Below are 25,669 nucleotides of genomic sequence, written 5' to 3' on the forward strand. Positions count from 1 at the left end.
TCGCGACCTCGCCTGGCCACGCCCCTCCCGCGGCCGGGCCACGCCCCTCCCCAGTGCCGCTATGCGTGGCCACGCCCCTCGCCTACCAAGAGGCCACGCCCCCTCCCCTCCAACGGTCGCCGCGCCCCTCTTCGCGCGCACATACTTGCCCTCGCGACCTCGCTTGGCCACGCCCCTTCCCACCGCCGCTACTCGTGGCCACGCCCCCACGACCGGCAACGTCTCTCCGCCTACCAAGAGGCCACGCCCCCTCCCCTCAGCCCGCTCCCTCGCTCTCCTCACCTGACCACGCAACTCCTCTCAGTTCCTTTCACTAGACTGTTATTTTAACGGTCTGTTTTGTTTTTTTTAAATGAACCCACGACAAACATCTCCAAACAACTTTCCACAACAACCTTGTGAGGTAGGATAGTAACTGGCACGAGGCCACCCAATCAGCTTTCAGCGCTGAAACTTACATGCCAAATTCAGACCGGAAATCCGGTCTACGAAGAAGCGGTCGCTCTAGCCCGCATCATATCCATGGTATCCACGGCGTCTTTAACGACTTCGACCGACGTTACCGGAAATGTGGCGTGAAGACGCCGGAAGTGTGGCATAAAGAAGCCGGAAGGTCCAAACCAAACCGGAAATTCCAAATAAGGCCCGCGAAACTATCCCCGTGGCCCAGTCCCGTGGGGCTCATGTGAGAAGCGGGGCGGAGTCAGGCCCCGTCGCGCGCTGGAGGTGACGTCACCCGTGCTCCCAGCATCCTTTCTGTGTAAGATGGCGGCGCCTACCCACTTCCGGTAAAGCCGGTTGGAAGGGAAAGACTTTTTCGGTCGGCATTCGAGAGAGGAAAAAGGCGACCCAAAACTGGTAAGCGGGATTCTTGGTCTGCGCGGGGAGGAGGGGGCGGCGCGCCTCTTTCTCGGAACCGAATGTGTCACTCATGGCGTTTATTTCAGACCTCATGGCAGAGGACCCTGACGCCATAACCCGGGGCTCTGACGTCATCCCGGAGCGGGCCAGAGGCGGGCTTCCAGTGGAGGGGGAAGAAAGGGAGTTGTGCTGAAGGAGGCTTGTGGGATGGCGTCAGCGTTCTTTCGCTTGCAAGAATCAATCATGATCATGCTTTGCGGGATACAAAATACAGTATATGCTTCAAGGCATGTGTGGATCGTTGCCTAGTTCCCCACACAACTGTTTGGACGTTGTAAAACTAGACCAGGCTGCGCCTTTCCAGGATTTCATGCTGGGAAACATTCCCCATCTTTGCTTGGAGGTACTGCATATGAAGGCTTTGCAAAGCAGGTTCTCTGTCACTGAGCTGCAGCCTTTCCCCTGACAACTAAAGCAAGTTTCCGGTCATCATGGTTCTGATTAAAGGGCTTATATGAATTTACGAGAAGCTGCCTTACAGTGAGATGGCGGTTGGCCCGTCTAGCTCAATATGGCTTACTGGTGGCTGCCCTCTAGGGTTTCAGAGAGGGGACTTTTCTGGCCATCCAGGCAGGGACTGAGCCTGCCATTGAGCTACAGCCCCTTCCAAAGGAACAGGGAAAGCTACCTCATGCCATATTTGTTCAGTCCAGGAACTGGGAAACTGGTGCTGATAATAATAATAATAATAATAATAATAATAATAATAATATTTATTTATTTATACTCCGTCTATCTGGCTGAGTTTCCCCAGCCACTCTGGGCAGCTTCCAACAAAATATTAAAAAATACAATTAAACATCAAACATTAAAAACTTCCCTAAACAGGGCTGCCTTCAGTTGTTTTCTAAAAGTCAGATCTCTCCCTCCACAGGACAGGTGCCACCACCAAGAAGGCCCTCTGCCTGATTCCCTGTAACCTCACATCTTGCAGTGAAGGGACTACCAGAAGGCCCTCCTTGGAGCTGGACCTCAGTGTCCGGGCTGAACGATGGGGGTGGAGACGCTCTTTCAGGTATACTGGGCTGAGGCCGCTTAGGGCTTTAAAGGTCAGCACCAACACTTGGAATTGTGCTCAGAAACGTACTGATTTTGTTGGACTTCAGCTCCCTGCAGCAAGCATGGCCATGAATTATGGGCATTGTAGTTCAACAACGTCTAGAAGGTCATGTGTCCCCCCAGCCCTGATCAGACCATTATTGTTCATTCTGGCTTGCATTGGTTCTCCAGAAGCTCAGCCATGGGTCTTCCCCATCATCAGCTACCTGATCCTCATAGCTGACAATATGGTTTTGTTTTAATTCAGGGAGCGAAAGGGCAATCTTGCCTATACAGAGCTGTTTTGTGGTATGAATGTAATAGTAGTATCCATCTACCTTGAGAGACAATGGAGTGCGCCTCTGGGGGTGAAGCCAAACTGCTGCATGATACCATCTGGTGTTTCCTGACTAATCAATATTTCCTGCTCTTCTTTACACAGGAGTGCAGTAAGTGAGCGGCGGTGCTCAGATCTGGATCGCAGCCATGGCCAATGCCGTGATCGCCAAGCGGGAAGGCCCCCAGTTCATCAGTGAAGCTGCCGTCCGAGGGAACGCAGCCATTTTGGATTACTGCCGGACATCAGTCTCTGCCCTCTCGGGAGCGACCGCTGGGATCCTGGGCCTGACCGGCCTTCATGGCTTCATCTTCTACTTCCTGGCCTCCGCCCTCCTCTCCATCCTCCTGGTGCTGAAAGCCGGGCGGCGGTGGAGCAAGTACTTTAAATCCCGAAGGCCCCTTTTCACCGGAGGGCTGATCGGCGGTCTCTTCACATATGTCCTCTTCTGGACTTTCCTCTATGGCATGGTACATGTTTACTAGGGGAGGGCGGAAGAGGAGACGCGCTGAGTTAGAACGGTTCTCGTGGAGTGACAGGACTTCGGGGGAAATGGTCACCTTGTCTCCTAGGCCAAACGTCTGGGGCTGTTGATCCGTTGCTTGTGCTGCTTAACCCTGCCAGTAACTTCTGTCGGGAAACGAGCCTGTTAAACCCTGCCAATTAAACAAAATGTGAAATCCCTAAGAAGGTGTGATGAGAAAATAGTGCTCCTTCTATGCCTTTCTTTCAGTTGTTGTTTTATTGTATTGTATTTGTTCATTTGAGCCAGGTATAGAATGTTTGTCTGGCCCTCAGAACTCTCCTCTGGTATAGAATGTTTGTCTGGCCCTCAGAACTCTCCTCTGGCTTTCTCCACTTTCTCCAGCTGCATTTCTTACTGGGCCTGTTTCACACCCTCCTTTAGTTTTTTCATCTGGCTGGGAATGCGTCCTTGAACTCTGATCGTGCCTTTGCTTGCCTGGATGGAGAGAGGTGTGGGTGTAGAAAACTAGCTCCCTGTGGAAAGGCAAAATTAAATGCATTGCTCCATCCACATTCCCTTTTGGCTCCACCTACCACCAACCTAGGGACGTGGGTGGCGCTGTGGATTAAACCACAGAGCCTAGGACATGCCGATCAGAAGGTCGGTGGTTCGAATCCCTGCAACAGGGTGAGCTCCCGTTGCTCGATCCCTGCTCCTGCCAACCTAGCAGTTCGAAAGAACGTCAAAGTGCAAGTAGATAAATAGGTACCGCTCTGGTGGGAAGGTAAACGGCGTTTCCATGCGCTGCTCTGGTTCGCCAGAAGTGGCTTAGTCATGCTGGCCACATGACCCGGAAGCTGTACGCCGGCTCCCTCTGCTAATAAAGCAGATGAGCGCCGCAACCCCAGAGTCAGCCACGACTGGACCTAATGGTCAGGGGTCCCTTTTCCTTTACCACCAACCTGCAGAATAGGTGATTATCTGAATCTCAGGCCTGGGGTCAAATGCACTTCTCTGACCCTCACTATTTGGTCCTCATAACTCTCTGCAACTCACATCCCTGACCAGCCCTGCTCCACACCTTCCTTTCATGTTTTTGCTGGGCTGGAAATGTACCCTTGAACTCTGATCCTGCTTCTTGCTTGTCAGGGTGGGGGAAACTAGCCTACTGTGCAAAGGCAAAATTTGCATTCCTTGCCCTGCCCACTTTTGCTTCTGACCCCGCCCACCAATGGAACGCAGGCGGGATTGTGCCCCTGGGGCTGAAGAATGCCCCCCCCCCAGCCCTACCTTAGCAATTCCAGCATTTGTTGTAGCGTTGAATGTTAAGGGTGTTCCCTGAACCCAGGAGTGCTAGGGTGTCGTCGCAACAGCTTGCTTTTGTGAGGAAAGCCAACCCCACCACAGCACCCTTCATGAGATGCATCAGGGGACAAGGCTGTGGCTTTCGTGTGCTCCTTGCAACCTTCCTTTGGAAACAGTTATGGCTACACAGATCCACCTTGTTCTCTTCAGCAGGGCTAATGGTGGAAATGTGAACACCAGGCTAGAAAGAACTTCTGGGGGAAGGGTTCTTTGCCAGGGGTTGCCAACATAATACCCTCTACCTCCTGTTGGGCTCCCAACTGACCCTTGGTTGGGGACGGCTGGGCCTCTGTCGCTCCTGGGGATCTTCAGCTTCCCCCTCCGCACACGCCAGACTTTGAACCCATTTAAAAATGTATTAATTCATTGTTTCAATGACTGACCCTCCTTCACAGCTTCACTTTCCTTCCTGGCCTTTTTTCCATCTGTGAAATCAGGGACTGGGTTGGCTCTCCAGATATTGCTGGACTCCCATCAGTCCCAGCCAATGTGGCCAATGACAGGAATGATGGGAGTTTTAGTCCAGAGACACCTGTAGAGCCCCCGGTTCCTCCCACCCTCATGCTAAAACATCAGTTTTCATTTATTCTCCAGCCTTTCAGTTTATGCTCCACTTTCTGATCTTGGCCTGCAACCGAAATCCACCAGCAACACAGCCACAATCTTCTGTTTCTTCTTGATGGTGTGTGGGGCCAAGTGTGTTTCTGAAACCAGCGCTTTCTAAATTTGTTTTTTAGCAAGCGTTAACATCTATGAAGCAAAGAGAAACAACACAGAGACTTGCTTTGTTTCACAGCAATCTGTATTCACATTACAATGAGTCTTGGGTGTGTCTGAAGCTTTGGACCGGGGACCATTCCTGAGAACGCCCCAATCCTTCACACGGACAATGCAGATGCACAGACCTTTTATAAACGTGCCAAAGTCCTTTCTCTGCATTGGCTTCGTAAAGTACATTCTGAGCGAGGGCGTGGGAGGCAGCACCTGTGATCACGCAAGTGAGCATTTTAGACATAGGCTACTGGTATGGTCCTTTCCAATGGGATGAGATGGCTCCCCTCACACGGATCAATGCACCACTTTTTACGTTCATTACTGAGCCTTGACATTGGGACTGCACCTCCCATCAGCCACATGTCCAAGGGATGATGGGAGTTGTAGTTCCACATATGGAAGGCAGGCTCCAGGGGGGATAATTGGCTTCCTTTATTAATTCTGCAAAATACAACAACAGCCGCACACCCTGGACTCTTCATAGAGAGCTTTGAAATCTAATCTACACACACACACAAATTATCCAGGGCTCCTTTGGTAGGAAGGACAGACTATGATTTTAATAATACCTTCTCTTTTTTTTGCCAGAGCTTGTCAGTATCTGGGATCTTGAGGGGCCCAGAAAGCTTTGCGTGAAGGAGGTGGATCAGGCCCTCAGGGTGGAGACTAGCCACCCCTGGGCAAGTACCTTATTCACTGACGTCCAGTGACATCATCATGTCAGACACAGCATCATGATGTCATCACATTCACTATGTGATCCCTGATTGGGTAGGATTGCCCATGTGGCTAATTCAAGGAAGGGGAAGTAGCAGCCGGGGGGGGGGGGAATATTTGGCACAGCCCTGCGTATAAATATTTAAACTTCCTATAAAAGCATCTTTGTCATGGCATTCATGGCTATATTGTGTTCACAGTTAGCAAAGATTAATACTGAGATATGAAAGAGAAATGAGCATTCCTGTTTAAAACACCCTCTTCCCCCCTGCCCTCCATGCACACACGCCACTAATTAGAACAGGAGTCCTAAATTTTGGACCCAGGGGCACACCTGGAAATCTAAGAAACTATGGTCAGCCCCTGACCAAAAAAATAAAAATAAACCTGGACCGTGCTCAGTGCCCTCTGTAAGACACCCCAAAGCACAGACAAACAGCCTGTCCATCACCCCATTAAAAAAAGCAGGCAACTCCTTTAAAAACCCTCCAAACCTGCTTTTAAATTAAAAAATAGGGGGAAGCTTTGTCAGGCAGTGAGGGTGCCGTTGTTCCCACAGACACCATAGCGAGGACCCCATCTTTATAGCAACAGAATCTGTCAATCATTAAGGGCAGAGCCGCACTATATGGTCAAAGCATATTCATTGCACATTTAAAGCACAGGACTCCCCCCCCCCCATATATTCCTGGGAACTGTAGATTTCATTCCTGCACCCTTAACAAACTCCAGTTCCCAGGAGTCTTTGGGGGAAGTAATGTACTTTATATGTAGACTGGATATGTCAAATGTGTACGTGTGGATCTGCCCTAAAAAAAAACAAGTATGTTTTCTCTTTCTGTTACTGAAACATTATGCGATGGAAGTCTGAAGATCTTGCTCTTAATAAAGATGAAAGGAAGACATCTGTAAAGAAAGGGGATAAGAGGGGCGGGGAGAGGAAGAAAGTCAAAACAGTTTCTCGATTCTTGCGAAATGCGAGGATGGAAAGTTAATTAGGAAGACTGAACCCGGGAGATGGGTTACGAAACAAAAGGACACAGAGTCTTCCTTTGAAATGTCATCAAACCAGCTCACCCAGGCTGCTGGGTACGTGGGGATGACTCAGTCCTCTCGACGTGGTGATTTATTCCATCTTTCAAAACCCTAGAACTATCTCTTGATTTCTCAAGTTGGGCAAAACGTAGCAGCCTGTGGGTTTTTTGCGCCCGTTAAATGACAGAGCATAATGTCATGCCAGCACCGACCTGGGTGTCAACCAAGACCTCTCTTTCTGAGAACAGAGATTTATGCAGCTCCTGCATTCAGGAGCCTATCTCTGTACATACATTTCTTATTTAAGGGTGTGACTCTGCAGCCTGTTGCTATTTTTCCAGTGAGATCCCATCACATACCAGCAAAATCAGGCTGCACAATTTGATCCGGAGCTCTTTGGCACAACCATACCCTAACAACCGAACATTTTGCAATAAGAGAAGTCGTTTTGCTTCACAAAATGTCATCTAACCTCCCTGCCAACAAATCAGGATGAAAGCTCCGTAAACAGGTTACCTCAAAGTGATCTATTTCTTGTTCACCTTGCTGTCTGCATAGATGAGGTCATGAAATATTTTTCAAGACTTGCAGAAGTCCACAGAACATTTCTTCGGAGAGGGAGGGTCCTGCCTTGCCCTGCAAAGGCGTAAAATCCAGAAAATTCAAAAAAAAAAAAAAAATCCCACCTCAGTTTGTTTGGGGCCCTCCAGTTTAAAACAGGCTAATTTGCAGGAGAGAAGACTTGGCAGGATGAAAAGCAGTTGACTGAAATCTCACTAGCCAAGTGCGCTGCTCCAAGAAATATTAATATATGCTGTCTGTCAGGAATGCCAAGGATATGTCCTGATTATTCTGTCTGTAGAAGGACAAAGGCCTGGAAATAATAGGTAGCCCTATTGACTGAGGTGGATTGATCGTGCTGTATTCAAGATGGCTGCCCAACATTTGGGCCAAGATGGATGGACCTCAGGTATATTCAAGATGGCCACACAGGGGATGCCTAACTTCTGCCATCTCCACTGCGGAATTATATAGGCAGGTCGCTTTGGCATTTAATTTTTAGTTTTTAAAAAAATGTAAAATCCTGTGTTGAGTGACGTAGATGGCTCAGGGTATGGCGGAACGTCACCAGAAAATAAGGCTTTGGGGAGCTGTGAAAGGCCTGGGGTTAACCGCATCCTCCTGGTCTCCATTGCCTATCCGTGAGGTAAACGATGGCTCTGGTGTCATGGATTGCTTAGTTTCCCCGGCCCATGAAGTCTTAGTGGAGTGCGGTCGCCGGTCAGTGGCCTTGGCGTTAGGTCTCAACCGTCTGCAATTGCCTCAGGTGATCCAGCCTGGAGAGGGAGTCAGAACTCTGGTCTCCGTTGATATTTGCTTCAGGCACGGGTTTCCTGTTGCAAAAAAGAAAAACAGAGAAATAAGTCGTGGAGGGATAAGGCAATGGCGTTGGCTAGAGGGGAACCCGTGACTCTCTGGACTACAACTCCCTAACTGAGATGGCCAATGGCCACACAGGGATGATGGGAGCCGTATTCTGCCTTTGTCTGGAGGGCCACTGGTTCCTCACACCCAATGTAAGAGACGGGACTTGAAGGTCTTGTTGGAATGTATGTTTTGGCTGCAGCAATGAACTAGGTGTATTAACTTATGGTCTGTGTGTGTGGTTTGGGAGCTGCACGGTCAGGGGGAAAATGCTGTCCAGGGTTGTAAAGACTGCGGAGAGAATAATTGGGTGCACTTTTCCCACCTTGGATCAAATCTATGCTTCCAGGTGCCATAAGAAAGCTGCAGAGATGGTGCACACCCCGGAAATGATCTCTTTCAGCTTCTGCCTTCTGGAAGAAGGTACAGGGTTATAAAGACTAGGACTAAGACGCCTGAGAAACAGTTTCTATTCAAATGCAATTTTGCTTTTAAATGCAGTGTAAGGTAGTCTCTATGGGAGTATATTGTATTTAATCATGGGGTATCAGAGTTTTGAGGGATGCGGGTGGTGCTGTGGGTTAAACCACAGAGCCTAGGACTTGCTGATCAGAAGGTTGGCAGTTCGAATCCCCGCAACAGGGTGAGCTCCCGTTGCTCGGTCCCTGCTCCTGCCAACCTAGCAGTTCGAAAGCACGTCAAAGTACAAGTAGATAAATAGGTACCGCTCCGGCGGGAAGGTAAAGGGTGTTTCCGTGTGCTGCTCTGGTTTGCCAAAAGCGGCTTAGTCATGCTGGCTGCATGACCCAGAAGCTGTACACCGGCTCTCTCGGCCAATAAAGCGAGATGAGTGCCGCAACCCCAGAGTCGGCCACGACTGGACCTAATGGTCAGGAGTCCTTTTACCGTTACCTTTATCAGAGTTTTTAGGGGGCTAACCAGGCTGGGATAGCTGGGATAGCAGGCTTGTTGGTTTCTGAATGCCTGATGTAGATTTTCAGTTTCGTTGTTCTGTATGAGACCATGACAATAAAGATTATCGTACTGTAGGTCAAGTCGTGTCTCGAACTAGGGACCCATTCTTCTAACTTCCTCCTCTAACTTAATGTACTTTTCAAGGGATGAAAAGGTCAGCATCCTCACCCCTTCATGGCCAAGGGGGCAGCAAGCGTTGGGGTGTGTTCTGGGGGTCCATGGATGGCAGGGAAAGATCTCAAGGGTGCCCCCACAGAAACTCTGAACGGCAGTACACCAAAGCTGCTCAGGGGACCTACTCTGAATGTTGTCCCTCAGGATCAGACCGAAAGGCTCTTGCACCCCATATCTTGCAAAATACAAATCACTTGACTCTCCCTTGCAGGGCTGGCGTTAAAAGTCAGCATCACTGGGGGCCTTCCAAGGCTCATGGTTCAACAAGGGGACAAACCCCCGGCCCGGCCTGCCTCCTTCCCAACTTTCACCACCTCCCTTGGGAAACAAAGTCAACACACAGAGAGAAAGAGAGTTCCCCGAAGGAAGATTTGAAAACCGCCCATTTTAACCCATTCACCCGTATGGGTTCGTGTGCTTTTAAAAATCAAAACATGCTGGTGCATTTTTAAAAAATCCTAATGCATGCGGCAAGGACTCATTAAGCTTTTCGTCCTCTTCCTGACTATAATATATGGTTCTCAAGGGATGCTCTCTGCTCTTGCCCAATCCAGGAGGCTTTTAAACCAACGGAAATGATGAATTATTCAGGCCCATTTCCCAGTCTTAAGCCAAGGTCAATGGTTAAAACGGCCAAGGAGCTGAATCTCCTTCCAGATTCTTTGTACAGTGGTACCTTGGGTTACATACGCTTCAGGTTACAGACTCCGTTAACCCAGAAATAGTACCTTGGGTTAAGAACTTTGCTTCAGGATGAGGACAGAAATTGTGCAGCAGCAGCGGGAGGCCCCATTAGCTAAAGTGGTGCTTCAGGTTAAGAACAGTTTCAGGTTAAGAACGGACCTCCAGAATGAATTAAGTGCTTAGCCTGAGGTACCACTGTATTGTCATGAATGTGTGGGGTGCCTCGACTCCTGGACCCCTCTTCCAATTCCTGGGTCCCAGGTACTGAATTAACCATGTTAGAATACAAGGCAGGAGCCAGCTTGGAAAAGGCTTGCTAAAGACGAGTCCTCACTTAGTGATTTTCAATTGATGGACCTGGTGGTGCCCTGGGGGGCCTTGAATGATGGCCAGGTGTGCCGTGGGTGGCGGAAGCCAGAGGCTGCACCAGCTTCATCTTAAATCCTCTCTTCTTTCTTTCGATTTTGGCTCTATTTTTTACAGTGGTACCTCGGGTTAAGAATTTACCGTATTTTTTGCTCTATAAGACTCACCTTTTCCCTCCTAAAAAGTAAGGGGAAATGTGTGTGCGCCTTATGGAGCGAATGCAGGCTGTGCAGCTATCCCAGAAGCCAGAACAGCAAGAGGGATTGCTGCTTTCACTGCGCAGTGATCCCTCTTGCTGTTCTGGCTTCTGAGATTCAGAATATTTTTTTTCTTGTTTTCCTCCTTCAAAAACTAGGTGCGTCTTGTGGTCTGGTGCGTCTTATAGAGCGAGAAATATGGTAATTCATTCTGGAGGTCTGTTCTTAACCTGAAACTGTTCTTAACCTGAGGTACCACATTAGCTAATGGGGCCTCCCGCTGCTGCTGTGCAATTTCTGTTCTCATCCTGAAGCAAAGTTCTTAACCTATTTCTGGGTTAGCGGAGTCTGTAACCTGAAGTGTCTGTAACCTGAAGCGTAGGTAACCCAAGGTACCACTATATTTCGTTTATATCTCATATTTCCACCAAGGAGCTCAAGGTGAATGAAGCATACATGTTTCTCCCCATTATATCCTCACAACAACCCTGCGAGGCTGAGAGACAGTAACAGTGTGTGGAGAGGGGTAGGTATCCTGACCTCCCCAGTTTCTGAGGGCCAAGTCTGGCCAGTGGGCGGGGCCACCCACTTGTCAATCGCCTGACATCACGATGATGTCAGAGGGGGCGTTTCCCTCCCCGCCTCCATGTCGACGACCAGGTGATCGGCAGGACTCCCCCAAGGTGGAAGTTTCAAAAGCCTCTGCCGCACCACACGCCCCTTTGCGCCTGAAAACAACATACCTCACTTCTTCGTATTTTTTGCCTCGGTAAAAATTGCTCTTTTGGAGAAAGTACAGTAGCACCAGGTCACAGAAGAAAGCCCCCTAGGAAACAGACAAGGCATTGCTGACACAACAAATTTACACATTTAGGCAATAAATCAATAAAAACAACTTGAGCTCCTGCCCATTTCTGCCTCCAAACACGTTTGGGGTGGTTCTTTTTAAAGCACTGTATATACACTGGGTGGTGGGGAAAAACCACTAGAACTAAGTCAGAAATTAAATCATTATAACAAAAAACCACTATGTAAAAATGGCATATTATTATTTTTTGCTCTCTGGCGCCCTCTGGTGTTGCATGTTTATAACGAATTCAAAACATTGGGGGTTTTTTTTTAAAACTAACGTAGCTGAGTCCACTGTACATTTAAAGCCCATCCCACCGTTCCCCAAAATCCTCGGATTTATAGTTTACCTCTCACAGAGCGACCGTTTTGAGCACCCTTAACAAACTACAGTTCCCTGCATTCTTTCTTTTTTGGGGGGGGGATGATGTGCTTTCCATGAGTTTTAATTGTATGTTGCAGATGAGGCCTAAGCTTTCACAAAACCAAAAACCACCCAAATGCCTATATTACGGAAATCCAATTGAAAAAACACATAAACATAATAAGCCGTATAGTAACAATTGCAAAGCTATTTACTCGAAACTACTTCTCAAAAATTAGATACAGCTTCTTATAATGCCCAAATCAACATCGTGAAACATGTCACGATGTTGATTTGGGCATTATAAGAAACTTTACGGCTGATTATGCCTAAGCTCTCACAGTAGCCTAAAGAAATCAAGACAATAAAATAACACAGAGATAAAGCAGAGTAAGCCTGCAGAACAGAAAAGAGCCACATAATTTTGAAGATGGAAGGGACCTTACGGGTCATTTAGACCAACCCCCCCAGCTGGGAGCAGGATGAGACGACAGCGCCTCTGAATGAGATCTGATATTTCGTTGAAATCTGCTTCCCAGCCTTTGATTGCATAGCTTAGCCACTGTGATTCATGCATTGGGAACCTCACAATTGGGCTAATAAAACTTTGTGTCGGGCAAATAAAACGTTTTCAGTGTGTTTTAAGTGCAATATAAAATGTGACACTAGATGGCACTGGTGAGCTGCATGGAAAATTCAATTTATTTTTAAACAACGTTTTTTTTTAAAGCATTTTCAGAGCGGTTTTTATATGTGCCAAGATTCCACTGAGGTCTCGTTGTTAACACAGGCCACATTCACACTGTATGTTTAAAGCACTCCGAAACCCAAAGAATCCTAGGAGCTGTAGTTTGTGGGGAGACTTCCTATTCTTCTCCCAGAGCACTTGAACAACCAATCCCTCTTCACAAGGAACTCTGGGAATCGTAGGTCTTTGGGGAGAAAATTCCAAAGGCAGGGAGCCAAAACCAAAAAGGCCCTGCACATGACTTCAGAAACATGGCTCAACCTTGGCATATACAAGCCACCAGATTCCTTTTAGTGAAATGAAGAATGCGCTTGATAAGACAATGGGACTAGCCTTTTTTGGCAGGTGGGTGGGAGGGAGCAAACAGATTTTCATGCACACAAACTGGGTCAACAAAAAAATCTATTGGATTCAACTCGACCTACCGCTCCCATCAGCGCAACACCTGATCCCACATTGATGATTGTCGGAATAATGTTAAACTTCCCCGCCTGAAAGAAAACATGTCGAAAGCTGAGAGTTGAGCCTTTAGCCAGAAGCATTTTGTTCAGGAAAGTTTTGTTTTTATCATATGTGGGGAGCCTGGAGTTAAGGGAGAGGCAAAGTGAACACTCTCCCACAGAACGTAGAAATGGCCACCCAAATAATAATAATAATAATAATAATAATAATAATAATAATAATAATAAATTTTATTTATATCCCGCCCTCCCCAGCCAAGGCCGGGCTCAGAGCAGCTAACAACAGTAAAATAATACAGAAAAGTGGGATGGCTTTGAAAAACCGATTCATGGAGAGGAATAAAACTACCAATGGCTACTGCGGAGGTCAGAGAACTCTGTTGGAAACAGGAGCAGAAATTGCCCCAACATTTGAGATCAGGAACAAAAATCACGCAAGAGCGTAAGAGTGGCAATCTTTTTTTTTTTTTTGTCCAAAAATGTTATGTAAATAATTACGTGGTTTCCTGCATTGTTTTCGATGTTTCCCTACCACTGGAATTAATTACGTTTGTTTTGACCATAGCAGATAGTGAGGGAAACGATGTAGGTTTAGCAGAAGCCGAACTGTAGTGGAACGGAAACAGCTCTGCAAAGAATGCAGCCTCGGATGAAATCTTTACATCCTTTATGCCTGCTGGCCATGACAGCGAGATTCTCCCTCCCCTGTTAGAGACAGTAATCTTCTAAATCCCAGCTGCAGAGAGGCAGGGGAAAACTTCGCCCAGGAAAACCCCTCGGACCTGGAGTCAGCCCAGCCAAAAGAGAAAAACACGAGGCAGCAAAACACATTTCCTCCTACCTTCCCGTTCACCATGACATCAAAGCGGATCCCGTAAGCCTTGATCAGAGTCCGGAAATCAACATCGGCTGCGTCACGGTAATACTTGGCAAACCTGCAATCAGGCAAAAAAGAAAGAGAGGGAGAGAGAGAGGACTCAGCTACATTAGTCAAAAAAAACAACATTTTGTATTCACTATCAACATGCAACACCAGATGGTGCTAGAGAGCAAAAATAAAATAAAATTCTATGCCATTTTTACATAGCGTTTTTCTTTTGTTATAATGATCTAATTTCTGGCTTATTTATGGTGTGTTTTTTTCTCCCGTGTGCCAAGAGAGAAACGTCTTCTGGACCTTTGGCGAATACGATCGTATGTGTGTGCGTTTTTTAAAGGAAATATACTTCCTGAGGAAATGGCACCTGTCACCCACCCTTTTGGTAAGGACTTGCCTTGAAAATAAATTAACTTTTGTTTTTAAGCGTTGCCCAATTCGCCGGTAGTCATTCAAAAAGTTTTAAACAATCAGTCAGGCTGATAAATCAATGAATTCTGGGGTTCTGTATCTACATACCTGGGAGCAATGTCCACGGAACTCAATGTTTTTAATATATATATTACATTTCTTATGTTTATAATTATTTCTCACAGCTTTACATCCCTTTTTCTCCATGGAACTCAAGGTGGTATACATGCTTCTCCACCCTCCTCATTTAATCCCTGTAAAACAGAGCTATTCCGCCTGGCCTTTAATCTGAATTCAGCCTGATCTTTTATTTCCCTTCTCTTCCCTCCCCTCACCTTTTATGAATATCACCCGCTCTGAGACCCCACAGCTAATTCTCCCCTGGCCTCCTCGCTGGCCCAAGTAGGACTAATTCAGCCAGCTAGCCCTGGGGATTACCTAATGCTTATTAGATGGATTTCCCCTCAGTTGATTTCTGAACTTTGAATTTTATTGTTATTCGTGTTTTTATACTGTATTTTATGCTGCTTTTACAATTAAGTGTTTTAAATTTGTTGTTAGCTGCCCTGAGCCCGGTTTTTGAACCGGAATAAATAATAATAATAATAATAATAATAATAATAATAATAATAATAAATTTTATTTATATCCCGCCCTCCCCAGCCGAAGCCGGGCTCAGGGCGGCTAACAACACTAAAACAGTACAACATTATAAAAACATTATAAATAAAATATAAATAAATAAAAAATATAAATAAAAATATTATTCATTATTATTACAACAACCTTGCAAGGTAGGCTAGGCTGTGTGTGTGTGTGTGTGTGTGTGTGAGAGAGAGAGAGAGAGAGAGAGAGAGAGAGAGAGAGAGAGAGAGAGAGAGAGAGAGATTGAGGCTGGCTTAGGGCTGCTTTGTAAAGGCTGCTTGCTGCAGATATCAAGAAAATTGCCTCCCCCTCCATGTCTCGTTACCTGAAGTTGTATCCTGACGAGACGGATTTCTCTGCAAACTTGGTATCCAGCCGGCTAAAAGAATAGTGAGGATTGCATTCAGAGGGGGGCTTATCAAGGTCACAGTCCCATTCAATCTGAATTCCTATCACACCACCCTTAACGAAAGAGAGACAAAGGTTTGCTTCAGCGCGAGCTCCAGGTTAAGGTCGCAGAGCCCTTCCCCCCCCCCCAGGAGATCCTGCGATCCCTGCCTGATTCCCCCTCTCCCACTAAGGCTCCCCCAGTGGGATATTGTCCATTCCAGTTGTCAAGAGATCTATGTGCCATCCAGGAAGCTGCCGGAACGGCAGGTCAGAAAAAGAGAATTGTTTTGGCCCTTTCTGCCACAGCATCACAGTCTTGGCTCAGCCTGCTCTGACCGGCAGTGGCTCTCTGACAGGGCCTGATTTAGGTTTGATGAGTCCCTAAGCTACTGAAGGTAATAGGGCCCTTTATATGTCCAGCTGTCCTTTGTCAACAACAAATTGCCAGTTTTTTTGTGTTGAATATATGCCATATCAGGGGTCAGCAAACTTTTTCAGCAGGGGGCCGGTCCACTGTCCCTCAGACCTTGTGCGGGGCCGGACTATATTTTGAAGGGAAAAAATGAACGAATTCCTATGCCCCACAAATAACCCCAGGAATTTGCATTTTTTTACATGAGTAGAATGTGTCCTTTTATTTAAAATGCATTTTAAATAAAAGGACACATTCTACTCATGTAAAAAAATGCAAATTCCTGGGCCATCCGCGGGCTGGATAAAGAAGGCGATTGGGCCGGATCCAGCCCTCGGGCTTTAATTTGCCTACCCATGTGCTATATGGTAATTTGTGGACCTAATAGGTATCTAAAGCCATTTGCACATGTTGCCATGCAGAATGTAAAAAGGTAAAGGTAAAGGGACCCCTGACCATTAGGTCCGGTTGTGGCTGAATCTGGGGTTGCGGCACTCATCTCGCTTTACTGCTCGAGGGAGCCTGTGTACAGCTTCTGGGGCATGTGGCCAGTAGGGGCTTTGAACCCGGGACCAGATGCTCTGCCACTGAGCTGTAGCCCTTTCCCCCAAAGGAAGCAGAACAGCAAGTTTCTCCATACCTCCGAGGCCATTTCCTGAAAGTTGCTCCCAGCCCACGAGACGAGGTTCCCCAGGTGGAATATGGGGCAGTAAGGATGGTCTGGTCCATAGCGGCATGTTTTCAGGTAGCTGTCATCTGTGGTGTCAAGGACGTTGGTTCTGTGTTGAGGGAGTGCAGGAAGTTCAGTTGGCAGCCGCGTTTTATTTTCACTGATTTATTTAAGATCTTTCATTCTTAACAACCAAGCAGACAAACCAATTGTACGAAAATGACATGCCCGTTCTTCAAAACCATGAAGTCATGACCACACTAATGCAGCAACAATTAGTAACCATGTGTCCCATATACAAAACCAGTGGGGTTTTTTCCTGAGGGGATGCATACCCCTAAACAGTCTTTGTACTTTTGTCCATTTACTGTACCATATTGGCCCGAATATAAGCTGCACCTGCAAACAAGCCGCACCTTTAAAATTCAAGGGGGAAAAAGAAAACATGACAATACCCGACTATAAGCCGCTCCCTTAAAACCATGCAGGCACTCACACCCATTCCGTTTCACCGTATGTCTGTTTCAGCAGCGACATCGTAAAAGGCAATTTTTGTAAGGTCACGAATTTAAGCCGCACTTTAACTTTTCATAGTCAGAATTTGGGGGATAAGGTGAGGCTTATATTCAGGCCAATAAGATATTTATTTGCACGATTTGAACTATAAAATGGTGATTTTCTAGAGCCAAAATGAGAGTATTCCTAAACATTTTTAAAGGGAAAAAAGCACTGTACAAAACCTCCAATAAACCAGACAGCCAATAAACCAATCGCTAAAAAAAACTCACAATCAATTTTTTTGGGATGTGGGGAAGGAATTACACTTTTTGTAATTTTACAAACCCTTTGGGGGTTCCCTGAATTCTGTTGATATCTCCCTTGTGCCATTTTGGCAAAATAATGATCTGCGCTTACCAACTGAACATTGGTAATACAGTGGTACCTCGGGTTAAATACTTAATTCGTTCCGGAGGTCCGTTCTTAACCTGAAACTGTTCTTAACCTGAAGTACCACTTTAGCTAATGGGGCCTCCTGCTGCTGCCACGTTGCCTTGCGATTTCTGTTCTCATCCTGAAGCAAAGTTCATAACCTGAAGCACTATTTCTGGGTTAGCAGAGTCTGTAACCTGAAGCGTATGTAACCTGAAGCATATGTAACCTGAAGCGTATGTAACCTGAAGTGTATGTAACCTGAAGCGTATGTAACCTGAAGCGTATGTAACCCGAGGTACCACTGCAGAGGGAATGAAAGGTAAGAGCCTATTGCTGCCGGATCTCTCCTCCATTGTAATGGTTCTAGGGGTTCCTCGTGCGTAAGTCGTCACCACTCCTGGCTAGGTTACCTGGGTGAACCCCTTTCTGTCTGGACAGCCTCTCACCCGTGGCTGTCTCAGTCGCTGGCAGAATCCGTCAGTGGGCGTTTCTTGAACTTCTTCCAGCAAAGACGCTCTTTGACGCCCAGTCTCCTCCTACTCTCCCTGGGCGGAAGCCTTCTGCGCAAGGAGGGTGTGGGCAGCGGAGGACCCGTGCTCTCCCCGCTGGTCTCCGGCGAGGAGTCATGGAGCCCCCTCGCCAATTCCCCCATCTGCCTCCCTTCTCCACTGGTGTTACGCTGATTTCCTTCCCCAGCAGATGGGCTGCCTCTCTCCCTTCTGGGACCCTCTCCGGCATCCCTCTGGAGCCCTCCCTCCGCCTCTGGCTCCGATGGCAGTTCCCTGACATCCATGAATCTGGCTACTCTGATTTCAGAACCATCCGTGCCTCTAGCAGAAGCCGTTCCTTCTGCTGCGACTGCAAAAAGTTCAGCAATAGGGAAGACGGATACTTACTTGGAGAACTTGAACCGGGGGAAACGGATGGAGTTCTTGATGTAGACGGTGAAGTTTTCGGCGTTTGCCAGAAGGGGCTTTCTAAAGGAAAAGCACAGGTTGCTTGGGTTAATGATTCTTTAAGGAAGTGTGGCACAGTTGGCCTGTATTAAAAAATTTAGAGTGGTTTTAAGTGAATAAATAAATGCGAGAACTAGGACCAACTTTGGCCTGCCCTTCTTCTCCACCGGACACCAAGCTAAGATCTCACAGGTCCCACTCAGGCTTTTCTCAACCTTCAGACAACGGCCAGTCTTGACTCCTGCAGGGCAGACAAAGTTAGCGGGGGGGAGGAATCAAACCCTTGCTGGAATAGCTTGGGGGTTTTGTGGGGGGAAAGTAATGTTTGCTAAAATGGACAGCTTTCAAGGAGCTACAGAGAAGGGGAACACACAGCTTGCAGGAAATGTTTGGAAACAACGGCTCACTTTTATAAGGACGCGTAGATTACTTATGAATTTTTTTTTTTAAGGTCTTATATATATAATAAATGTTCATAAATGTACCACGCAAACATAAATATATAAACCACATGTCTGAAACCCCACAGAAAAAGTCCTGAAACCATATTGTCCCTCCCAAATTGACCTCAAATATTTCCCTGAAAGGTCGAAGGAAAATGGAAAAGCCTCCCCATTGTCTTTTCCTTCACAAATCCTGTCTTAAGGGTATGTCTGTGTATGAATGGGGTGAGCCTGATGACCTGGCTCAGGAACTAAGTATTTATCATTACAAAAGACTGGCCAGGCTCCCCAGGTAATCCAATCAAGTGACCATTAACAGTTAACCTGCCAGACAGGAGATAAACAATGCACTCAGATTTCTGTTGTAGACCACCCCTTCTGTGATGTATGTATGATGTTTCTGGGGGTGGTCTTGGACTCCAGGGTGGGCAATTTAAAATGTCTATATAAGGGCAGGCACACCTTGGTTCTGGGTTCCTCCTCCTCTCCTGCGTGTGAGGGGAGCACCCTGTTGCAGCAGTTCAATAAAGATCAGGCTTACTAGCTGCTTTGCTTCTCAATATTCTCTGGTTGGCCTCTGTTATTTTCTCTGACCTATGGAGAACCTACAAAGGACTCTCTATAAGGGCTCTTGTATCCCCCATAAGGGAATAAGGGCAGATTTTTATTTATCACACTTATTTCAGTTATCGTTCGGCATTCTGATAGCCCTCCTGCCTTTGAAAATCGGGGTGGCTTCCCCAGCGATTTAAAAGTTACCCCAAAAATATAAAATAAAATCAACAGCAGCAGAGGTAACCGTTTATAATGGAAATTTATCTCAAGGCAGAATTGCCCATCATGCAGCAATTGTTTTCCAACCTGGCCTTTGACACTGGGGAATGGCCTTTAGAAATTGCCTGGGAAATCCTTACCGTTGCCAGCGACGACGGCTTCTCCAGAATTGCAGTCGCTGTTGCGGTAACAGAGCGCGTCTGGAATGCCAGAGCTCTGTAAGGAAACAGGGAAGGAAATACCGTGAATTAGGGGCGAAGGCAGAGGCTGACACAAAGTCCGTCACCTGGAGACCTGCATGGCTGAGCGGGGATTTGAACCCAGAGCCTACCCAGTCCTGGTCTGATACTCTAACCACTGCACCACACAAGCATCTTTCCCCATTCTGCACTGGGAAGGGGCTGATGGGAGTTGTAGTCCGTAGCAGCAGGAGGGCAATAGGTGAGTGACGGCTGATTTAGAGCACCTCCCAAACCTTTTTAATTGGAACTCCACCAATCTCCTTCCTCTGTGTATGTGGCCAGGAGTGAGGATGCTATTCCACCCTTGTGGCTGCAATAGTGAACATAAGATCTCAAAAAGCTGCTAGATCAGACCAGTGGCCCATCTAGCCCAATATCCTGTTCTCACAGCAACATTTCAATGGATTAAAGGTAAAGGGACCCCTGACCATGAGGTCCAGTCGTGGCCGACTCTGGGGTTGTGGTGCTCATCTCACTTTACTGGCCGAGGGAGCCGGCGTACAGCTTCCGGGTCATGTGGCCAGCAGGACTAAGCCGCTTCTGGCGAACCAGAGCAGCGCACGGAAACACCGTTTACCTTCCCACCAGAGCGGTACCTATTTATCTACTTGCACTTTGACGTGCTTTTGAACTGCTAGGATGGCAGAAGCAGGGACCAAGCAACGGGAGCTCACCCCGTCATGGGGATTCAAACCGCTGACCTACTGATCGGCAAGTCCTAGGCTCTGTGGTTTAACCAGCAGCGCCACCCGCGTCCCTTTCAATGGATTAAGCTAATGTAATTATTATACAGTGGCACCTTGGTTCTCAAACTTTATCCATTCCGGAAGTCCGTTCCGAAACCAAAGCGTTCCACCAAAACCAAGGCGCGCTTTCCCATAGAAAGTAATTTAAAATGGATTAATCCGTTCCAGACTTTTATAAATAACCCCTAAAACAGCAATTTAACATGCATTTTGCTATCTAACGAGACCACTGGTCCATAAAATGAAAGCAATAAACAATGTACTGCAGTCACACAATCAATCAATCAATCAGTAGCTGAACTGGGTTCCACACCGCCACAAAAACAAAACAAAAAAGAACTGCAAAAACAAAAATGCAAAATAAATAGCAAAAACAGACAGACCTCAGCGTAATACTCAAAGCGGAAGTGTGGCACTCAAATCAGAAGCATAACACTCAAAACGGAGCACGTTCAGCTTCCGAAAAAAGTTCGCTAACCGGAACACTTACTTCCGGGTTTGCAGTGTTTGGGTTCCAAGTTGTTTGAGTAGCAAAGTGTTTGAGAACCAAGATACCACCGTACATAATTTCTGTAGAGTAGAAAACCAACGATTTGCAAATACTACTTGTATTAACTTATTCTGGAGGAACATGCAGGAATCGCCATTCCTCTTTCTAACAAAATTCTCCCAAACCCCCTGGTGGTCGGGAACCAACGCAAACTTAAACAACAACAACAAGCGGCTAGACCTCAGTGTCCTTCTTGGGAATTTGGGATTGTCAAATCCCAGGTCTCTTAGGTGGTTCTAGATGGCCTATTTAATGTGCATTCAACCTGACTTTTTTGCAGCATCGATCAACAAAGATAGCTATTTAATGAGCATTCATTATTATTTGTTTGCAGGGAGATTATATGTGACTTTTCCCATCACTTTTCTTATTGCAAAAAAAGCCCAATATTTTGAGGGAAGCGGGTTTGCTGTACAAGACCTCCCATTGCAGTATAATTCTGCAACCTGATTTTTTTTGGCATTTAACAGAATCCCACCCCAAAACAGTGTTCGACTGGAAGCGCCTCTGTTCCTATCCTGCTGCCATCGGACTGTCCAAGTCATTGTTGCTGAAATCTTTACACATGGTCTCCAAAACTGCTGCCCTGCCCACTGTCTAAGACACAAGCACTCACAACGCTTCTCCATGTTCACAAATGCCTACCTCAGCACAGGTGTCCTGCCGTTGGTTTGGAGTGACAATCAAGTTGGTCATCACAAAGAAGACGCTTTCGCCCTAAGGAGACGAAACAGAGAAAAGGGGTTGGGGCAAAGAGAGTTTCAGAATTTTGCTAGGAAAAATCTGACGACTTGAGGACCAAGAAAATAATATGTGGCCTGTGGTCAGGGTGGGCAAAGCAAAGATCAGGCTCTACTGGTCTGATACTGGTCATGTTCTTCCTCGACTGTTGGAGGAAGAATGATTCTGAATACCAGATTCTGGAAACCACAGACTGGGGAGAGAAAGTGGTGCTAGACTCAGGTCTTGCTCATGACATTCTCGTTGGGGTGTCCGGGTAGCTGCTGTGAGAAATCACTATTGTTTTAATTGCTTGTTTCTCTACCTTTCCACGCCAGATTAATATCCTTTATGGAGGAAAAGACTATCAGTGGCTACTAGTTTGTTGTTGTTGTTTAGTCGTTTAGTCGTGTCTGCCTCTTTGTGACCCCCTGGACCAGAGCACGCCAGGCACTTCTGTCTTCCACTGCCTCCTGCAGTTTGGTCAAACTCATGTTCGTAGCTTCGAGAACACTGTCCAACCATCTCGTCCTCTGTCGTCCCCTTCTCCTTGTGCCCTCCATCTTTCCCAACATCAGGGTCTTTTCCAGGGAGTCTTCTCTTCTCATGAGGTGGCCAAAATATTGGAGCCTCAGCTTCACGATCTGTCCTTCCAGTGAGCACTCAGGGCTGATTTCCTTTAGAGTGGATACTAGTTAAGATGGCTACTTTTCACCCACACTATTGGAGGCTGTTGTTGGCAACCGCCTGGCTTGAGAGACAATGGAGTCCGCCTCCGGGGGTGAAGTTAAACTGCTCTGTTAGCAGCTCCTGCCTGAGGCTCAAGTCTGAGCAGTGTGTCTGGAAGTCCTGGGCTGCCCCAGACGACAAGACCCCCCTCTCGCCCTCGCTGAGGTGATCCAAAGGAATGCAGAGCAAGGCGTTTGGCAGCAGCTTGGCTGCGGAAGTTGCCAGAAGGAGGTGTAAAAGGCGCCATCCAACTGTTTCAGGGTCTTTTCCCTGGAGCCGTTTCTTCTCCTGAGAATATCCTGCAAGGCAGCGGAGGTTTAGCATCAGAGCTTTCCTTCTTCTACATGGGCTCCTTTCCCACCTGCCCCTCACTTCCCTCGCAGCGGTTCTCAACCTGTGGGTCCCCAGATGTTGTTGGACTACAACTCCCATCATCCCTGAGCTCTGGTTTTGCTAGCTAGGGGTGATGGGAGTTGTAGTTCAACAACATCTGGGGACCCACATGTTGAGAAAGGCTGCTACTGTTGTAAACAAAAATTGATGTGTCTGGGGCTGGTCTTGGACTCCAGGGCAGGGAATTTAAAAGGTCTATATAAGGGCAGGCACACCTTGGTTCTGGGTCCTCCTCCTTCTCCTGCGTGTGAGGGGAGCACCCTGTTGCAACAGTTCAATAAAGATCAGGCTTACTAGCTGCTTTGCTTCTCAATATTCTGTTATTTGGCCTCTGTTATTTTCTCCGACTGATGGAGAACCTGCAATGAACTCTATAAAGGCTCTTGTGCGCCCCATAAGGGAGTCAGGACAGATTTTCGTTTATTACAGGGGCATCTCGTTGGTCCAGAATGCAGGCCTAGATGGGCTCCCTTTGGCCTGACCCAGCAGCTAGGATCCCTTCGAACATCCTTCTGGTGGTCTTCTGGGTGATTTGCAAGCTGCACATTATTAAGAGCTACTGACATTAAAAGGCAGCATCGATCATTCCCCATATCTGCCAGTTCTATGAGACCTCCCGTTTCAAGCAGCTGGGCGATTTTAAAAGCACTTTAATTTGCGGCCCATGGATACTACTTCTTCCTCCTCTTAAAAAAAGCCTTTGGCTCACTTTGCAATCCTTGTTTATTGCTACAGTCAGTGGCTATACTTAGCATGGGGCACAGAGCCACATCTCTGCAGAGAGAGGCCCAGGGGACTGGGCTGCATTCACCTTGAAGAGAAACCAGCAAGGAATCCACAAAGGCCAGGAGGATTTGCAGGGGAAATCCACAGGCTCAGAGACTCCTGGCAAGACTCGACGCACACAGGCCTGACCATCCAAATTTGCCAAAGTAGGCAGAGAAGGCGCCCGATGAATCTCTAGCGGCCGAGTTTCTTGTTGTTCTACAGTGAGCTTCACCAACACAGGGGAATGACCAGAGACATTCCTGCAGGTGATCTTTGCCAGAATATAAAAGGTTCAGACAACCCCTGAGCTACCCTGGACTTGTAAATTAGTGAGTCCGTAAGTGACTGTGGAGGCCAATTCTGGATCCACACATCCTTCCACTGTGGGGACATGGGTTTCTGGGTGGGAGCTGATCCTGGTGAGGGTTTGCCAAGCGTGCCTTCCTCCTAGCACGTTTCTCCCTTTCGTCCTGAGTTTGAACATCTTCAAAGCCCATGACACCTTTGGCAAAGGCTGTTCTCCAACTGGTGCGCTCACAGGCCAGTGTTTCCCAATTGTCGGTGTTTATACTACATTTTTTAAAGATTTGCCTTGAGACAGTCTTTGAAACTCTTTTGTTGGCCACCAGCATTACACATTCCGATTTCAAGTTCGGAATAGAGTAGTTGCTTTAGAAGACGATAAGCTTCCGCACAACATGACCAACATGACCAGTCCAACGAAGTTGATGTTGAAGAATAATTGCTTTGACACTGGTGATCTTTGCTTCTTCCAATACACTGGCATTAGTTCACCTGTTTTCCCAAGTGATGTGTAAATTAATAGAACTAATATGAACAGTATAGGAAAATGCACCCAACTAACAGGCCCTTACACATTGGTAATGAGGGACACATGAGGATCTATCTCCCCTTTGCAAAAAAAAGGGAAAGTGATAAATATATTTTAATAATGATGGTGATGATGAATGGAAATTTGAAACCTTTTAAAAAACAATGTGGTCATATATAGATGTAGATATAAATACAGATATAAATATAGATATAGACAGATGATAGATAGATATCTATATCTATAGGTAAAGGGACGAACCAGAGCAGCGCACGGAAACGCCATTTACCTTCCCGCCGGAGCAGTACCTATTTATCTACTTGCACTTTGACGTGCTTTCAAACTGCTAGGTTGGCAGGAGCAGGGACCGAGCAATGGGAGCTCACGCCATCACGGGGATTCGAACCGCCGACCTTCTGATCGGCAAGCCCAAGAGGCTCTGTGGTTTAACCCACAGCACCACCCGCATCCCCTATCTATATATATCTATATATGAGAGACAAATGTTGATGCTTAGAATCAGGGGAAAGAAGGCAGCAAAACTGCGTCAGTGTGGGTACCTGGGGGGGGATGACATAGTCTGCGACATCCCACAGCCTCTCGCCCAGCTCAGAGGTGTTGGTGAAAGCCACGCCTTTCACCTTGGTGATGACGGAGCTCTGGATAGACGTGTCCACATCCTGGTAGCCTTTCTTGACCACGAAGACCCACCTGGAAATGCAACAGAGAGCGAAACAACAGTCAACACAGAGTTTTCTGAATCAGGGGCGAAATCAGAGCTGTGGTGCATGGTGGGCGTTCTGGACATGCTCAGGGGCATTTTTTAAAAAAATGGTAATTAACATCCCATTCGTTTCTGGACTTCACCTTTCCTTTGGGAAGGGGTCATAGCTCAGTGGTAGAGCATCTGCTTTGCATGCAAAAGGGCCCAGGTTCAGTTCCTGGCATCTCCCACAGAATTAAAGACTGGCAGTGATCTATCCCCTTTTTTGGGGTTCAGGTCAAAGTTGTTGAGCTTCTTTGGGGGGGGAGCCAGTGATCTACCAGTGATCTACCACAGATGTCCAGTGATATGCCAGAAAATCACGATCTACCTATTGGACATGCCTGGTCTAGACTGCGGGAATATTCAGGAATGCAGGAGAGGATATATTGTTTGATTATATCCTTTCCAACTTGTGTCAACAAGTTCCACAATTTAGCAGAGTAACATTCCCCTTTTTTAAACTTACACAGCGGATGCGTTTGCTCAGGCTCGCTAAAGTCTCTATAATAACTATTC

General features: G+C 47.0%; 2 protein-coding genes across 2 annotated transcripts in view; one reads left to right on the forward strand and one right to left on the reverse strand.

Annotated features, from left to right (window-relative positions):
* Positions 1-465: 465 nt before the first annotated feature.
* EMC6 (ER membrane protein complex subunit 6) lies at positions 466-2,986 on the forward strand. The gene is made up of 2 exons (XM_081844323.1): positions 466-858; positions 2,402-2,986. Exon 2 carries the CDS (start codon positions 2,446-2,448, stop codon positions 2,779-2,781), a length of 336 nt encoding a protein of 111 aa, XP_081700449.1. The 5' UTR covers positions 466-858; positions 2,402-2,445; the 3' UTR covers positions 2,782-2,986.
* A 1,925-nt stretch (positions 2,987-4,911) lies between these two features.
* The window catches only part of P2RX5 (purinergic receptor P2X 5), a 37,112-nt gene continuing 16,354 nt past the window's right edge, over positions 4,912-25,669 (reverse strand). Inside the window, exons 2-12 of the mRNA XM_081844237.1 lie at positions 24,948-25,098; positions 21,591-21,662; positions 19,548-19,623; positions 18,335-18,431; positions 18,131-18,211; positions 16,272-16,410; positions 15,155-15,291; positions 13,738-13,831; positions 12,861-12,926; positions 11,218-11,300; positions 4,912-8,047 (exon numbers count right to left, since the gene is read on the reverse strand). Coding sequence (XP_081700363.1) covers positions 7,951-8,047; positions 11,218-11,300; positions 12,861-12,926; positions 13,738-13,831; positions 15,155-15,291; positions 16,272-16,410; positions 18,131-18,211; positions 18,335-18,431; positions 19,548-19,623; positions 21,591-21,662; positions 24,948-25,098 — 1,093 coding nt within the window. The 3' untranslated portion in view covers positions 4,912-7,950. The remainder of the gene's footprint in view (positions 8,048-11,217; positions 11,301-12,860; positions 12,927-13,737; positions 13,832-15,154; positions 15,292-16,271; positions 16,411-18,130; positions 18,212-18,334; positions 18,432-19,547; positions 19,624-21,590; positions 21,663-24,947; positions 25,099-25,669) is intronic.

This window comes from Podarcis erhardii (assembly GCF_964252035.2).
Source record: "Podarcis erhardii genome assembly, chromosome: 16".
Classification (NCBI taxonomy): domain Eukaryota; kingdom Metazoa; phylum Chordata; class Lepidosauria; order Squamata; family Lacertidae; genus Podarcis; species Podarcis erhardii.